Source organism: Rattus norvegicus, chromosome 2 (assembly GCF_021556685.1).
Source record: "Rattus norvegicus strain SHRSP/BbbUtx chromosome 2, alternate assembly SHRSP_T2T, whole genome shotgun sequence".
Classification (NCBI taxonomy): domain Eukaryota; kingdom Metazoa; phylum Chordata; class Mammalia; order Rodentia; family Muridae; genus Rattus; species Rattus norvegicus.
In genome coordinates this window covers 184,749,494-184,767,502 of record NC_141535.1, presented here as the reverse complement: position 1 = coordinate 184,767,502, position 18,009 = coordinate 184,749,494, and the positions used below count along the sequence as shown (strand labels likewise).

Sequence of the window (18,009 nt, the reverse complement as noted above, 5' to 3'; positions counted from 1 at the left end):
TTATTATTTTAGCTCTGGCCAGGTGGGGAGTGGTGGGAGATCACATATACACAGACCCCATACCTTGCCCAGCCCTGAGAGCCTCTAGTGGTCAGTATCAGCCATGACATCTCTTTTCCTGCAAGCAGAGTCCTCCAGTGGCGAATCAGCTGACTCCTGCTGTAGGGTACCTGCTCTGTTCAAAGCACTGGATGGGAGGGGATGTATCAAGTAAGGCCATTGTGCCTTACACCTCTATTCCCTCAAAACGGCACTGAACCATGGCTGCTACACACAGAGAGCAGCCGGAACTACATGGTGAGCTCAAAGCCTTGTAGTTTGTGTTTTTAACTTTTTTAAAAGGGGAAGGGGGGGGCTGGGGATTTAGCTCAGTGGTAGAGCGCTTACCTAGGAAGCGCAAGGCCCTGGGTTCGATCCCCAGCTCCGAAAAAAAGAACCAAAAAAAAAAAAAAAAAAAAAAAAGGGGAAGGGGGCACATGCCTTGGGAGGCCAAGACAGCCAGATCTCTGAGTTCAAGGTCAGCCTGGTCTACAGAGCAAGTTCAGGACAGCCAGAGCTACAGAGAAACCCTGTCCTGAAAAACCAAAATGGAAAGAGAAAGAGGGTGGTATGGAGAGCTGGGGGTCAGTCGGGTAGTTGAGACTGCTGCACAACTGTGAGGTCCCTGCACCTACATAACAAGGTAGCAGAACAGGAACACTGGGGGCTCCTCAGCTCCAGAGAGCCTAGAAAACATGAGCCCAGGTTCAGAAAGAGAGCCTGCCTCAAAGGGATAGGTGGAATTACAATGACACTGCCTGGCCTCTGCATAGGCACACTACCCCTGATACCTGTACACAGACACAGACACAGACACAGACACACACACACACACACACACACACACACACACACACACACACACACTGTAAGGATTTTGTTTGGTACTTAACTTTAATTGAAAGACTAGTACTTTAGAGTTAAATATGGATAACCTAAGTGAGAATAATAAAAATGATAGACTTAAGTGAAGACATCTTTATGAACCCCACTACTTTGTAAATATATGCTATTAAAAAAGGATAAAGTGGGGGTTGGGGATTTAGCTCAGTAGAGCGTTTGCCTAGCAAGCGCAAGGCCCTGGGTTCGGTCCCCAGCTCCGAAAAAAAGAAAAAAAAAAAAAAGATAAAGCGGGTACCTTTCTGAGGGAACATGGGATGCAGCGTGGTGCAGCTCGGAGGTCTGCAGACTGGCTCCCTTCTGCGGCATTCTTCAGGGCCGAGAAGAACGCACTGGGTGGCAGTGGCACCGGGGAGACACAGGCACTGGTGAGTGTACTGGGTGGCGGAGGCACCGGGGAGGCACTGGTATGGCATCTTGAGGCAAATCGGATGGTGAGCAATCCTAGGACCAGCGGGTTGTGGAACTGCACTGAGCCTGGAGGCCTGATCCACCACGCCGCCCTGGCACTTCAAACTCCGAATTGTGCAACCCACGACCTCCGGTTTCCCCTCCAAACTGGCATGGCCACCCCAGCTCTGCCACCTGCACTCCAGAAGACGTTCGCCGATCTGTGTGCCCAGGGCCCTGCCTCTGAATCACACCATCACATTTGAAAGCCCCTCCTTACTCCAGCAGAATCAGCTGGTGCATCCCGGGCCATTCATTCTCTGCGCATTCCTGCAACTTCTCTAGCTTTTGCAGATCAGGCCAGGGGCACCCACTGCCGCAGGCGCCCGTGTTCTCCAACTTCCCCTCAGTGCCCATTTTCTGTGCACTGGCTAGCTCTTAAGTGTCCAGAGTCAGTATCCCCACCAAGTGTTTTCCAAACTCCTTTTTCCTTGTTATTTATCTGTGCCCTTTATATTCAGGGCACCAGTTCCCCCGAGACTCTGTGTTCCTTTCACACTTGTGTCTGCTGTTAAAATAGCAGTCAGTGGGGGAGACTGAGAGGGGCAGTTGTCCCTGTTTGGAAGTACATTCTTTTTTTTCTTTTTTTTTTTTGGTTCTTTTTTTCGGAGCTGGGGACCGAACCCAGGGCCTTGCGCTTCCTAGGCAAGCGCTCTACCACTGAGCTAAATCCCCAACCCCAAGTACATTCTTCTTGTGGCTGGTTTGGAAATCCCAACCATCCTATAGGTAGGAAGTTCCTTAATTGTTTACAAAACAGTCCAGGTGACACATGTCCAGGGTTTTACTATTTTTCTTGGCCACGTGTAACACAGAATTACTACTATTCATTGTATGAGTCTGATTCTCACACAGACACGGCTTTGCCCTGGGAAATGCTGCTAGAATCTGCTTTGTGCCCTTCCAGAGCTGCAGTGCTGGACACTTGGAAGCTTACCTGAAGCTCTCCATCCAGGAATTCAGTCTACCAGAGTGCACTCAGCTTTCTGATTAGCCTAGTTATTAGCCACTTTTCCTGAATAACTCTGTGTTCGTGTTCTTGTCTTTTGGGTCAGTGTGTGCAACTTTTTGTATATTGTGAAACTTCTTTGTGTAGTAACTGTTCAGTGTGTGTGTGTGTGTGTGTGTGTGTGTTCATTTTTTAAAGAGTGGGATTCACTTTGAATTAATTTCTATGTTGTCTCAGGTAGAAATATACTAATTCTCAATTGTAATGTGTTTAAATACATAACTCCATTCCTTTAACCCCAGTTGAAAACTAATGACCTACATAGGAAAAAATGTCTTCTCAACAACCAATCACGTTAACAAGTGCCAATGACTACATATACATATAAAGTCAAACATACAGTCTTCAATGGGTTTTGAAGTAGAAAGATGGAAGATTTCAATATGGGTTTGAATCTGGCTGTATGTCCTCGGCCAAGGTTTTATTCATAGTTTGCATACATTATTTTCTATTAGTACTTAAGGCATTGACTAAGACTGAATCTCCAGGTACTAGGTAAGTGTTTTCTGTGGAATACTCTTGTAGCAATGTAGTAATTAGGGCCAGATATGCTAGAGAGAACTCCATGAGAAGAAAACTAATCACAGGAGACCTTAGGTAGTACCTATTGTCAACAGGTGAACAGATCCTAAAGGGTGTTATGATTCTTTTTTCATTAGAATGTAAAGGATACATATGTACATACATCCTGCCAGCTACTCACTTCTACATTCACTTTTTTGATTGACAATTGATTACATTCAATTGATCAATTAGATCTTCTTCAAGCTTACATTGGGTGGCAGAGTTTCTGCTTTCTGGCTGAAATAAAACAAAAGTATGAAGTGGAAACTTAACAGTTCTTTGAAAAATCTCTTGGATGGTGTTTTGCTGGGGCAAATACATGAATGAATGTTCAGCTAAAGCAGACATAGGTGAAAGAATGTTCTGTTAATGTAAGTAAGTGAAAGGGCATGTGGTAAAGGATTCTTAGCTAACAACATGCATGTATTGGTCTGCCTTACATTGGGTAATTGAGCTGCATTTGTTGGGACTGCATAGAAGGAAATGCACCAAAAAACTTCCAGTGCCATGCTGCAGTTTCTTGCCACTTCTGTGGACTCAGGCCGATTGTTAGAGTGATGTCAAATGAGACAGAAACACATGCTAAGTCAAAACACGTGCAGAGGCAGGAGAAGTTGAGGGCACATGATGTTTGGAGAGATTATAAAATGGACTCAACTGACAGTGACGGAGACTGCGTTTGGCTTGCTTATAGAGCTAAGTGTGCAACACTTATGGGTCTTGCATCTTCCCTGATCTTCACTTCCCTGAGAGGCACAGCAGAGAACTTCTGACATTCCTCCTGTACCCTCCTGCTGACTCACGCCAAGGCTGAGTCCTGGCTATCTCTGGTAGGTAGTTCCACCACTCTGATCGTGAGTGCTACGACTTGGACTTTTGGTGTACCCCTGGAGTGGATCAAGCTGCTGCTGCTGATCTATGAACTGAACTGCTGGTTTCCAAACAACCAAGAAAAGAATTGCTGCTTCAAAAAAACCTTTCTAAATAGGTCCACTTCCCCTGTATCTTTACTTTTGCACTATCTCTGGTGGATGGTGGGCTGTAAGGGCCTTCATCAGTAAATATTTTCTACATAATCCTGAGACCTGAGTACAGTCTCTAGAACCAATAGAAGAGCCAGGCACCTGACTCACTTGGGACTCTCTTTTCAGAGAATTAGGAATCAAAAACATATAAGGGCATCTCTCTGTATCATGTAACCTTGGGACTTCTGTATGTAGGGTCAGGGGCATGGTGAAATGGAAGCATCATCATAAAGTGTCTTCCCCAGCTGCAAAATTCTGTGACACTTTAGAATTTTAAAAGTGAATTAAATATAACCATCAAAGTGCTGGTAATATCATATAGTATTGAAAGAGCACAACTAATAAATTAAAAAAAAAAAAAAGGATAAAGCAGGAACAGTGATTTGCACTTCTTTTTTTTTTTTTTTTTTTGGTTCTTTTTTTTTTTTCGGAGCTGGGGACTGAACCCAGGGCCTTGCGCTTCCTAGGCAAGGGCTCTACCACTGAGCTAAATCCCCAACCCCTGATTTGCACTTCTAAGCCTAGCACTCGAAGGTTGAAATGGAAGGCTTGCTTGAGTCCAGGAGTCTGAAATTAACCTGGACAATTTAGCAAGAACTTGCATTTTACATACACACAACACACTCACACACACACACACACACACACACACACACACACACACACACACACACACACAAAGGGACATTAGAGAGAGATGGCTCAGTGGTTAAGAGCACTGACTGCTTTTCCAGAGGCCCTGAGTGCAATTCCCAGCTACCACATGGTGGCTCACAACCATCTGTAATGAGATCTGATGCCCTCTTCTGGTGTGTCTGAAGACAGCTAGTGTACTTATATAAATAAAATAAATAAATCTTAAAAAAAAAAAAAAAAAGGAACACTGGCTGCTCTTCTAGAGGAACTGGGTTCAATTCCCAGCACCAACATGGCAGCTACAATGGTAAGTTCATTCCAGGGGATTCAATGCTATCTTTGGGTCTCTATGTACAACATGTATGCTATGGTATTCACCTATGTGCAAGCAAAACACCCATACACACAAAAGAAAAACAACGGGCAACTCTTTTTTTTTTTTTTTTTGTTCTTTTTTTCGGAGCTGGGGACCAAACCCAGGGCCTTGCGCTTCCTAGGTAAGCGCTCTACCACTGAGCTAAATCCCCAGCCCCACAACGGGCAACTCTTTTTTTTGGTTCTTTTTTTCCGGAGCTGGGGACCGAACCCAGGGTCTTGCGCTTCCTAGGCAAGCGCTCTACCACTGAGCTAAATCCCCAGCCCCACAACGGGCAACTCTTAACAAATGCTATCAAACAATAAAAGGCCTAGGGACACAGTGTGGCAGCCAAGACTAGTTCTATCACTGGAGAGCAAAGGCAGAGAGATCTTACCTGAGGCCAATCTGGGCTGTGTAGAGAAAAAGAAAAAAAAAAAAAAAAAAAAAAAAAGAAAGGAAAAGAGGAGGGAAAGGGGGAGAAAACAAACGGGATAGAGGGGTTCTTTTAGCAGTGGATCATTGTCCAGCAAAAACAAGGTCATGTGTTCATTCCTAGCACAAAAAAATAACCCAAAACAACCTAAACACACACTCACAGTCATAAATATATCTTGCCCCCAACCCTATACATCAGACAGAAAGGATTTTACATTTCTACCACTTTATTAGATTAAAAAAAACCGAAGAGCACAAGCAAACAAATGACTAGGGAGGACCTGAGGAAAAACCATGGCAAAGGTCAACAAGGACAGAGATGGGAAGGGAGGGGCAGAGTGGAGCCAGGTCAGGAGAGGGACTTTAGGTAGGGGTCAGGTGCCTCTATTTGATGACAATCTTCTGACGCAAGGCTCGGGGCCCAGCGCCAGGGAGTGGCTCGGGGGGTGGGGGCCCGGGGCCCAGCGCTGAGGCAGTGGGTGGTAGTCCGTGGGCAGTGATGTACTTCTTGTACGCCTCACGGATGATCTTGAAGGCTCTAGCAGTGGCATAGGGTATGTCTGTAACAGGGTCCCGGTACAAAGCTGGACGGTGGGTCACTGGGCAGACCTCCCGAACAGGGACCTTTGGTGGTCGCCCTTGGGGGAACCATTCTTCAAACGTGGCATCATCACTGAATGTGATGAAGGTACGTGAGCAGTGAGGAGGAGGGACGGCAGGTCCAGTGCCAGCATGTGCAGTCAGTGCAGAGGACGTAGGAGCAGGATCAAGTCTGAGGGCAAGAGAAGAACCACAAATGCTGAGAAGGCTGGAGATAGATAAAGAAGGTAGGCTAGGTATAGTATTTGAGAGGCCAAGGGAAGATTTCTGAGTTACAAGCTGCTGGATACAGAGTAAATAACTGTTTTAACAACAAAAAAGCTGGCTATGGGGCTGGAAGATGGTCCAGCAGTTAAGAGCTGGGTTACTCTCCCAGAGGATGTAGGTTTGAGTACTAGGACCCAAACAGTGGCACACACACATCTCTAACTCCAGCTCCAAGGAGTATGTCACCCTCTTCTGCCTTCAATGGGTACCAGGCCAGACATACAAGCAGGCAAAACACTTATGCACATAAGTAAATAAAGAAATAAGAAAGAAATCAACTAAAGAAAGAAAATAAAAAGTTGGGCATGATGATTCTCATTTGTGATCCCAATACTAAGGAGGAAGAGGCAGGTAGATCATGAATTTGGAACTAGCCTGGGCTACATAATGAGCTCCAGGCCAGCCAGAGTTAGAGAGTGACACCAGCTCAAGAAAACAAAACAGGAAGTGTCAGGAGTCATTTGCTTCTCCTTCTTTTTTTTTTTTTTTTTGGTTCTTTTTTTCGGAGCTGGGGACGGAACCCAGGGCCTTGCGCTTCCTAGGCAAGCGCTCTAACACTGAGCTAAATCCCCAACCCCCATTTGCTTCTTAAGTAGAGTAAAAGTCTGCCTGCCAGGCAGAGTCAAGGCAGGTCAGGGTCTGCTTCCAGATTTCCTGGCCTGCTAACACATAAAACGTCAGGAGGAGATAGACTTAAGGCTCAAGATTCTATTAACCTTGGAGGAAGGAACAGGGAGGCCTCCAGATGGGAACAGATATCCTATATAAATGGTAACAATTGTTTCTGCTAGCTTGATAGTTTTATATCCCGAGACTCTGTGGGCTACAAGAAGGCTAAAATTGGGGCAACTACAGTGTTCACTGACAGTCCTCCCAAATCTCTCTCTCGTCCTGGGTCTTCTGCCTTTTCTTTAATCATCCTCATGCCCCACTCAGAGACTATTCAACTCGTGCTAGCAGACTCCAGCACAAGCCAGGAATGAGCTGAGGTCTGAATATGTGCTGTGAGGAAAGTGAGCTCTAAGAGAGGCCAGGAACACGGGCTTCACTCACCCTTCCACATCCACATTCTCTTCCTTGGGACCTGGCTCCCCAACAAGTGGCACCGTCACTGAATGGTAGGTGATTATTGGCCCAGGGCACTTCCGCTTCTTGTGAACCTGCTTCTTTTTGTCAGCCTCAAGCCTTTCATAGGTCTCTTCAGGATCAAAGGGAGACATGATAGAATGGTCAGTTTCCCTTTTCCTACACTCTGTCCCGAGGTCTATTTAAATTCTCTTGTGTACTTATGAGAGTGTATGTACGTGAACACACATATGGAGAGGTCAGATGACAACATGCTGGAGTCAGTTCTCTGCTCATATCACGTGGATTCCAGGAACTGAACTCGGGACAACAGGGCTGTCACCAAGTGCCTTCACCTGCTGAGCTATGGCATCTCTCTGGGCTCTGTCCTGTGATTTTGTTTTTGCTTTCGTTTTCATGTTTTCTTTTTTGTTTTTTGAGATAGGGTTTCTCTGTGTGGCTTTGGCTGTCCTGGAACTCAGAGATCTGCCCGCCTCTGCCTCCCAAGTGCGGAGATAAAAGGTGTGTGTACAACCACTGCCCAGCTGCGTCTGCATATCTTTTTAAAAATTATTTATTATGTACACAGCGTTCCGCCTGCATGTATGCCTGCAGGGCAGAAGAAGGCTCCAGATCCCATTATAGATGGTTGTGAGCCACCATGTGGTTGTTGGGAATTGAACTCAGGACCTCTGGAAGAGCAGTCAGTTCTCTTAACCACTGAGTCATCTCTCCAGCCTCCAAGTCTGCATTCTAAAAGGGCAAAAAAAAGCTAACCTAAGTGACTCTTTTCAGGAATTTCTCTGTAACCCCCTCAGTTCCCATGGCTGGCTACACTGTGTTAGTGCTTAGATCTGGTGGCACACTGTCAGTTCAATGTTGGTATAGCTGTTTGCACCATGAAGGGCATAGTAACTCACATTAGCTACACATTATCAGGACCATGCAACACTGCATGCACATCTGTTAGTGAATAAACAGATCACGACTCCTCTGGTCCTTTACCCCTGAATGAACCACACTGTTTCTCCATGTGGGCGCTGTGGACACAGTCCTCTCAAATCTGGCCAGAGCCCCCCTAGAAATCTCTCCCTGACTCATAGAGTTGGGACTCCCATAATCCAGGCTGGCCTTGAGTGCCTGACTCTCCTGTTTCTACCTTCCATACACTGAGCTCATGGATCTCTACCACTGTGTCTGGCCTGTGTCTGACTGGAGCTACTGCTTTCTCTCAGAAAAGGAAAAACCAGCCAACCGTTATTTTATACCAACTGGACCTCAATCAAACTGACACTCTCCCCACCCCCAAACCCCACCAAGACTCCAGATGCCTAGTACCCTCTCCTATTACACACTCATTTCTTCTTTTTGTGTGTTTATTTCCCTTTGCATGTTTCAAGACGGGCTCCATATACATAGTCTTGGCTAGGCAGAAACTGATTAAGTAGACCAGGCTGGCTTTGAACTCCCCAATGCTGGGAATATTAAGTACGAACTTTCTAATTATTCTGCTTTAAATCTCCATTTTTCCAGGTCTCTGGTCTCACGCACCTCAGTGTCTGTACCTACTTTCCCAAACCAGACTGACCGAGTGAACGTAAGTTGAGCTCTTCAGTGATCTTGGCCTCCCTGAGCAGCTCTTCCTGGGTTAGTGGTCGTTCACAGTGCGGACCCTTCCGCCTCCGGGACTGTCCTTGCCTCTCTTGAACCCGAAGGAACGTCTGTCGTGTGTGTTCAGCTGTAGACTGACGCATGGACTTGCGGCCTACAAAAAGTGAGATTGGAAGAGAGTTTTCAACTCATTTCTACTTTGTTCTCTTCTTTTTCTTTAAAAAAAAAAAAAAAAAAGTACGTTCTGACTGTGTAGCTCTGGCTGTCCTGGACTTCACTCTGTGAGCATCTGACCTCGAACTCAGAGCTGCTCGGGCCTCTGCCTCTGGAGCGCTGGGATCAGAGGCCTGCCCACCACAGCCAGCACATTTCTAGCTTCTTTTTGTTTTCTTTTCTTTTTTGTTGGGGTGGGGTGGGGTGGGGTGATGGAAGGGGCTTTAAGACCCTTCTCTGTGTAACTCTGGTCATCCAGAACTTGTACTGTAGACCAGGCCGCCCTTGAACTCTGCCTCTTTAGGGCTGGGATTAAAGGAGTGTGCCAGTACTGCAAGGCTACTTTCTTAGCTATTTTAAAAAAAATTTTTTAAACAATTTAAGCTTACTAAAAAACAAATTTAGCAAGAATAATACAAATAATGCCTACAGCCTTTAATCTTAATCACATCACCTACTATGAACAGCACACCCCATTCATTCCATTCCGTAGATTCCTAGTACTTTTAATGACTCAGGTTATATTAAAAAAAAAAAAAAAAAGTTAAGTTGTACACAGCTTTCTCTTAAAGAATTTAGTATTTTTATTTTTTGTGTTATTGGGGATTAAATTCTCTACCAGTAAGCTACATCCCTAGACCTTCTCATGTTATATTTTATTAATACCTTAATTTTTTTTTTTTTCGGAGCTGGGGACCGAACCCAGGGCCTTGCGCTTCCTAGGCAAGCGCTCTACCACTGAGCTAAATCCCCAACCCCAATACCTTAATTTTTTAAATAATATTTGGGAGGGCAGCACATGTGAAAATCAGAGAATTTTCAGGAGTTGGTTCTCTCCTTAAACCACATGGATCTTGGGGACAGAGCTCAGGCTTGGCAACCAACATCTTTACATTCTGAGATGTTGGTCTTCATGTTTTTATTTCTAGACAGTCTCACTAAGTGGTTGGGGCCAGCTTTAACTTGCTGTGTAGCACAGGATGGCCTTGAACTTGTTACTCTCCTGCTGGCAGCCTTTTGAGTAATTGTTGTTTACAAGCCTGAACCATCTGGCCCAGAACTATTTCTAAGAATAAGGATTTTTTTGGGGCTGAAGAGCTGGCTCAGTGGTGTTGAAAGTGTTTTCTGAGCGCTTATGACCACTGGAGCTGAGACAGTGGCTCACACGGCACACACGGAACAAGTCTGTAACTAACTCTTTTGGCCTCTGTACACATCTGCACATACAAGTGCACATACACCCAAGCAGACAGGCAGACACACACACACACACACACTAGGATTCTCTTTACAAAACAATGGTTATCAACTTCAACCTAATGCAGACAGAACATTTAATCATCACAATTAAATGTGGTCAGCAGATGTAAACTCACTGTCAGAGCCATCGTCCTGTAGCTCCAGTGGCAGCAGCGTCTTCTCCTCTCTGGCCTTCTGGGAGCTGCTTGCTGGGGTACTGACCTTGCGAGGCCTCAAGCTCTTTAGAGGCTCCTGGGGACAAGTTAGAAACAGATACCAGAAACCAAGAGATGAGGGTATCAGAGAAAACCAGCACGCAGCAAGAGGACACAACTGAGAAAGTCAGAGCTGGGGCTTTAACCCCAACAACTTGGGGGCAGGAGGTTGGACTCTTCCTTTGAGGCCGGCCTGATCTACATAGCAAGACGTTGTTTCAAACAAACAAACCCAACTTCACCCCACCCTGTAAGAAAAAAAATTAAAAAGGTGCAAGGAAGCCAGGTCCCTGTACCTTATAGGCTTTCGTGACGACTCTGCGCTTCCTTCTGGGCTCTTCTGCTTCCCCATCACTGGACGGTTCATCTCCTTCATCGATGTCAAAGTCAGAGTCTACCTCGTCCTCTGTATCAGACTGGTCTCCTTGATACTCATCATCTCCAGACTCCTGAGGACACAGGGTGGTGAGAACAGGCCGGCCATGGCACTGTTAACCTTCCTCAAGGACAAGTGGGTTAATTTACTCCCCTGACAAGGAAACATCCAATTCTTTCTTTCTTTCTTTTTTTCTGGAGCTGGGGACCGAACCCAGGGCCTTGCGCTTCCTAGGCAAGCGCTCTACCACTGAGCTAAATCCCCAACCCCTATCCAATTCTTTCTTATTTGGCTCTTCACTCCCCACAAAGTCTTTTCAGTTCACGGTTCTTAGCTTAGTACCCTGTCTTCCCGTGTTACTGGAGACTGTCAATCACTGGGGATCTAAAGGACGTGCTCTGCCCTCATTTACCGACTGATAGGACACTGTGATGAAAAGAAGTTGTAGCTGAGCCATGAGTAGTGACGATTCATGACTATAATCCAGCACTCAGGACCTAGATTGCAGTGAATCTGAGGGGAGCCCAGGTTACACAGTGAGGTCTAGGACAGCATAAGCTACATCGAGACTCTACTTGGAAAGAAAACAAAACAACCAAATAAGTAAGTTGTAATAAAATTCCTCAGCTAACTAGAGGTCATAAGAGATGCCGTTCCCAAAACCCTCAGTCAGGGCTGAGGATAGAGCTCAGTTGGAACAATGCTTATCTAGTCCACTCAATTTCCACCACTGAATTACGAGGCTGTAGTGTAAAACTGTAATCTTAGTGCTAAGGAGGTGGAAGCAGGAGGGTCACAAGTTCAAGGTCACCGGGGCTAGAGATGGCTCGGCTGTTCAGAACACTAGCTGTTCTTTCAGGGGATCCAGGTTTGGGTATGCTCACACAGACATATACCAATGCATATAAAATTAAAATAAACAATACATTAAAAACAATAATAAAAAAGAAGTTCAAAGTCATCTCTAGCCAGAGATGCTGCCAGTTTGAGGCCAATCTGAAGAACATGAAACCCTGTAACGAGAACAGAAACTGGGGCTAGAGAGATGGCACTTGCTGCAATTTTGGAAGCCCTGGGCTCAATTCTAGACACCCACATGGCTGCTGACAACCCCTATAACTCCAGCTCCAGGGGATCATAGCCCATTCTGATATCCACAAGCAATGCATGCATGTGGTACACATACTATATAAGCAAAACATCCACATACACAAAGTAAAACTAAAGCCTTTTTTAAAAACCCACATAAAGAGGGGGGAGGGGGATGTTTGCCCGGATACCGGGAAAGGGAATAACACTTGAAATGTATATAAGAAATACTCAAGTTAATAAAAAAAAAAAAAAACCCACATAAATAAAAACAAGGAGAGACCAATGGTGGCACATTTGAGGAAGGATCATGAGTCTGAGGCCAGTCTGGCTACGCTTTTGGCTGGGGCTATAGCTCAACCATAGAGTAGACCTTGGCTTCAACCTCTATCAGTGTTTAAAAAAAAGAAGGCTGCAGGCTGGAAATGGTGGTAGGTACCTTTAATTCCAGCATTTGGGAGGCAGAGGCAGGTGGATCTCTGTAAAGCCAGCCTGGTCTACATAGCAGATTCCAGTACAGCCAGGGCTATGTATACAGAAAGACCTGTCTCAAAAACAACAGGGAAAAAAAAGCAAATCAGAACAGTCTGGCTATCTAACAGATCTAAGCTTTAGACATTACGTCCTTATAAAAAGCCAAAGGAAGGGAAACTCTTTTCTTTAGAATTTTTACTTTTCTTACATGTGCATGCATGCATTTGTATGCTTATGTGTGTGCATGTGCAGGCACATGCATGTGTGCACACACGAGATAAGTAAGTGAAGATCCCTCGATCCTGGAATTAAAGGCTGTTGTGAGCCAACTGACATGGGGGCTGGGGACTGAACCCAAGTCCTCTGAAAGAGCAGTACCCCTCTCTAGTCCCTGTTTTGTTTTAATAAAATCAGCCTCATTTTACCCAAACTACCTTCAAGCTCTGTGTAGCCAAGGATGACCTTCATCTCTTGATCCTCTTGCACCTACTTCCCAAGGGCTGGGCTTACAGGCCCGCTACCAAACCTAGCAGGGAAACTATACAGTGTGCATTAACACAGGTAGTGGGCCAGATCTGAGCCAACTGCAGTTTGCTGAACCTGCTGCATCACTCTGAAGGACAGAACAGGAGATGAGCCTTGATTTAATACACACTTATTGTTCAAAATGGCCAAGAAGACAGAAGTACAGGTGGGTGAAAAGGCAGACAGGTACACACAGCATAGTTATGGAATAAGGATTCAGACCCAAGCACAGAGAGCTTTTTACTTTCAAGAAGCCATGTTAGGGCAGGAAAATGGCTCAGCAGGAATTTGCCACCTGATCCCAGAACCCATCTGCTAGAGAGAACAACTCCTCCAAGGCATCCCTTGGCTTTCACGTATATGTGTGACACATGAGCCCTCCCCCATAAGTAAATGGCAAACATTTAAAGTTAAAAAGAAGCTGTTGGGGGCTGGGGAGATTTCTCAGCAGTTAAGAGCACTGACTGCTCTTCCAGAGGTTCTGAGTTCAAATCCCAGCAACCACATGGTGGCTCACAACCATCTGTTGCCCTCTTCCAGTGTGTCTGAAGACAGCTGCAGTGGACTCAAATACATCAAATAAATAAATAAATAAATAAATAAAATCTTTAAAAAAAGAGAAAAAGAAGCCTATTAGCTGACTGCTCTGTCTTCAACACAGCCTACTTCCAACAGTGCATGCTCTCTGGACTTATAAGATTCAAAAGAACCTGCACCTTTTCCAATTTATTGTATGTAGATTGAGTGTTTTAATTGCATGTCTGTATGTTCATATGTGGGTGTGTGCTCAAGGAGGTGAGAAGAGGGAGTCAGATCCTTTAGAATGAAGAGTTATGGATGGTTGTAAACCATCATTGTGGTGCTAGGAACCAAATCCAGTTCTTGGCAAAAGCAGCAAGTGGTCTTAACAGCTGAGCTGTCTCACTACTCTAGGCCCTCTATGGAGAAATTTAAATTTCAAAGCCAATAAATAAATTTAGGGCTTATTCTGTAGGCCATGAGGCTCAATTACCTCATCTGACTTATCTCACTTGTTGATCATCACTGTAGAGGTACAGTTGCTGAGAGAATCTGTCCTTCTTCATGTGCACTGAGACAGAAGAATATTTGAATACCACTATAGATAACGGGATCCACTCACGTGTATGTCCATGGAATACTGCAGAAAGCTATGGGAACTGGGAGTTAGAAAGGCCTAAAGTGCAACCTGAGGTAATATAGGCTAAGGTGTCAATGGCAGCTACCCTGGGAAGGGGTGTCATTGTGAGGGGACGTCAACTGGGCTTGGCATATGCTCTCTCCTCTCAATCAGGGACACGACCAATGGATTAATGCTGCCTAAGCAAGCATATAACAAAGGACTGATACTCTAAGTTAGGCAGCACAAATGACCACCATTCTTCTGACAAATGTCTGTGAAAGTGACTCAGAACACATTAATTCTCTCGGCTCTGCTCTGGGATAAAGCATCACCAGACGGCAGAGCAAGTTCCCACTGTGCTCCTGCTCAGTGTCCGTGTTTTACCGCACTGTGGACTTTCTGTCATTACGCTGGGCTCTTCTCCAGGCCTTTAATACACAGGAGAACGTTCTCTATCAAACCCCATTACTTCAGTTGGACCCCGTATAAGTAATAAGAAATTCTCCCTAGAATTTAGTGCTAAATAAATTTGTCTTTCTTGAGTATACTGTATACTTCGGTCTTACAAAAGAACAAATTTAGTTTGGCTGCTAGAAAACTCACAGCTATCAAATGCTATTTCCATTTTAACATGGATTCTTGGTAAAATTACTTTTAATTATATATATATATATATAGTTTTACTTATTTATTCATACATTAATACATTTTGTTCTGCTCATTTTCTATTTTTACTGTTTCTAACCTTTGTTTCCATTGTAAGCCTTGTTACATATCCTTTCTGGAAGCATGAGGTGCACGTATTAAATAACGACTCATAAAATGACAGGAATAGGAAGTGAAACTTGAAGGATGAGAGAGATCTATTTTAAACTAGTTTATTAAAGCTGTGTACATAGTGACTCCTGGTTAGTCATAAAGTCCTGTCTACTCTCTTTCCAAAATCTTCCCTTCAACCCTAACACTATCCCATATCCACCTCCATCCACTCTGTGGTGCTGGGAGCTGGAACCTCCAGCTAAGCTAAACAAGATGACCCTGAGCAAGTGTCATGCCCAGCCCAGCCCTTGTCCTCTTTAGGCTTTACTCATTTACTCATTAGGGTTGGTTGGTCTGTAAGGCTGAGTCAGGATGGAACTGGAAACACAACCCATGTGGTCTGGAACCGGAGGTCATCTTCCTGCACCACCTCTCCGAGATTACCAGCACTAAAGAAATCTTTCTAACCAAAAATTTAATGATGGAGCTTTGATGCTTCATTTCAGACCTTTTTTTTTTTTTTTTTTTTTGGTTCTTTTTTTCGGAGCTGGGGACCGAACCCAGGGCCTTGCGCTTCCTAGGTAAGCACTCTACCACTGAGCTAAATCCCCAGCCCCGATTTCAGACCTTTAAATGAGAAGTCAAACTGCTTAATACAGCTTCACTATGACCTACAAAATCTGACTGGGAGGTGGGAAGGGAAATCCAAGGGTAGTGACAAATACTTACAGTTACAGGACTCAGGAGTCTGAGGCAGAAGGGCTACCTAAACTTTGAGACCACGTGTAGCAACCCTCTTTAAAATATATATTTATATATGGTAGTGGTGAGACCATTCAGTGGTTAAGAACACTGGCTATTCTTCTAGAGGACCTAGGTTCAAATTCCCAACACCCACATGGCAGCTCAGCACTGTCTGTAACTCCAGTCCTAAAGGCTCTAGCACCCTCTCACAGACATACATGTAGCCAACATCAACACACATAAAAATAAGTAAATCTAAAATATAAAAAATAAATTAAAAATAAAAGCAAGAAAGCAAACAAACAAAATCTATGTAAGGCCAGGGGTAGAGGCACTCCAGAGGCAAAGGCAGGGAGGTCTCTGAGTTCTAGGACAGCCAAGTCTTCACAGAAGAACACTGAGTGGGTGGAGGTGTCAGGTCAGGGGTGGAGGCACCTTAGCTGGCCATATGGTGGCAGAAGCAAGTTGCTGGGTTTGTGTCCTTGCGATCACATGATATAGAGGCTGAACTCCAAGTTGCCCTTTGAGCTTCCTATGCTGGCACACAAACATAATACAACTTAAAAGACCAGGCACAACCCTCTCACCTGTTAGAATATAAGTCTTTATCATACAGTCTTTATCGTACAGTATCCTCAAATTGACTGTGATCCCAGGCAGCTGCCCTGCAGGATAGAGCTTGCTTTTATTTATTGCTAGGGGCCAGTAATCCAGGATCTAGGGCAAGTGATCGACCGCTGAACTACAATATAGTCCCAGCCTCAGGAAGTTTTTAATGTTCCCAAGGAGTCCACCACAAGCTATTAATTATATATGGTATGCTGATCTGGGTATGCAATATATATTCAATCAATGAACAGCTTCTATTAATAAAAATATAGCTAAGTGTCAGCCCTGTACTAAAAAATCGAACTCTGTTACAGACCTTAAAACCAATCAGAAAATGAGAAGTAAACCGAATCTAACTGCAAGCTGAAATTTTGTTTCTATGATGGAAATTAAATGGGGATTCTCTTAGGACAGTCAATAAAGGGTCATCTAAGAAAACAGTATGCTGTGATTTGAAAGCTGAAAAAGAGAGTATGCTAATTAAATCTGTTTCTGGACCGGGTCCTCACACACACGCACACGCACAGCGTCCACCGCCAGCTAGGAGCACATCTTTCCGAGCCTTTCTCAATCCCCGCCCCCTTCCTCTTTGTCTAGGGTTTTTCCCTACAAGACTCCGCTTCCTCGCCTCCCTCTTCTTGGGCCCGGCTCTTGCCTCAGTGAAGCCCCCGTAAGTCGTCTGGTAGAACTCATCTTCCTCCTCTGCTTCCAGGAGCCCAGAAAGCCGGTTTCCAGCGGTTTTCCGTGGGGCTCGGCCCCCAGCCAAACTCATACCGCTTACAGAGACTGCGCCGCCGCCAGCAGCCCCTTACCCAGCTCCGGGTTCTCGCCGATCAGCACTCGACACTATTTCCTGCGGGCGACCGCCAATGACGGAAGTCCGGCGTCTGCAAGCAAAAGCAGTCGAGCGTCGAGCACTCGACGCCTTTTCTTTTCCTCGTCTTTTCCCCTTAGGTAGCTCCTGGGATACACTACCAGGTTTCCTCCTCCTTACCCATATTTTTTATTGTTTGTTTTTCTACAGACAGGTTCTCTCTTTACAGTCCTGGCTGCCCTGGACTATCTATGTAAAGCAAGCTGCACTAGAACTCGTATAGATCTTCCTGCCTCTGCCTCCCAGTGCTGGAATTAAAGGTGTGCCGCCTCATAGCAAGCTCCTTTCCCTCTCCACTCCCTCTTGCTTTTTAATTCTCCTAGAAGCCTTTCTAAAAACCCTGGCCTTGGGGCTGGAGAGATGGCTCAGCAGTTAAGAGCGCTGACTGCTCGCTCTTCTGGAGTCCTGAGTTCAATTCCCATCTACTGGTGGCTCACAACCATCTGCAGTGAGATCTGATGCTCTCTTCTGGTGTGTCTGAAGAGAGCAACAGTACACTCACATACAATGAATGAATGGATAAGTAAATAAGTCTTTAAACCAAAACAAAATATCCTGACTTTTTAGTTCCCTTCCTCTAAAACTTCAATGGCAGTCAGACCTGTATTCTCATCAATGGGGTAGGAGAACCACATGTTCAAGACCTGTCTAAGTAATTCAGCAGAATTTTGTTTCAAATTTTAAAAAGTAAAAACGAGTCTGGGGGTGTGCTTGTTAAGCTTTATGTGCCCTGATAGGTTATTTCTCTGCTGGTGAAATGATCCAATTCAAGCCAAATTAGATTATATAAAA

General features: G+C 44.9%; 1 protein-coding gene across 2 annotated transcripts; it reads right to left on the bottom strand.

The window, feature by feature from the left end:
* Window positions 1-5,622: 5,622 nt before the first annotated feature.
* On the bottom strand, window positions 5,623-17,191 carry Vps72 (vacuolar protein sorting 72 homolog). Of its 2 annotated transcripts, NM_001107695.1 has the most exons (6): window positions 16,999-17,176; window positions 10,923-11,075; window positions 10,549-10,663; window positions 8,937-9,113; window positions 7,337-7,481; window positions 5,623-6,188 (listed from the first exon to the last, which is right to left on the bottom strand). In NM_001107695.1, the coding sequence occupies exons 1-6, from the start codon at window positions 17,113-17,115 to the stop codon at window positions 5,801-5,803; spliced, it is 1,095 nt and encodes a 364-aa protein (NP_001101165.1). In that variant the 5' UTR covers window positions 17,116-17,176; the 3' UTR covers window positions 5,623-5,800. The 2 variants fall into 2 exon arrangements, with proteins under 2 accessions (NP_001101165.1, XP_087480210.1); XM_087624084.1 differs by lacking the exon at window positions 7,337-7,481 and having other exon boundaries at window positions 5,626-6,188; window positions 16,999-17,191.
* Window positions 17,192-18,009: the final 818 nt, after the last annotated feature.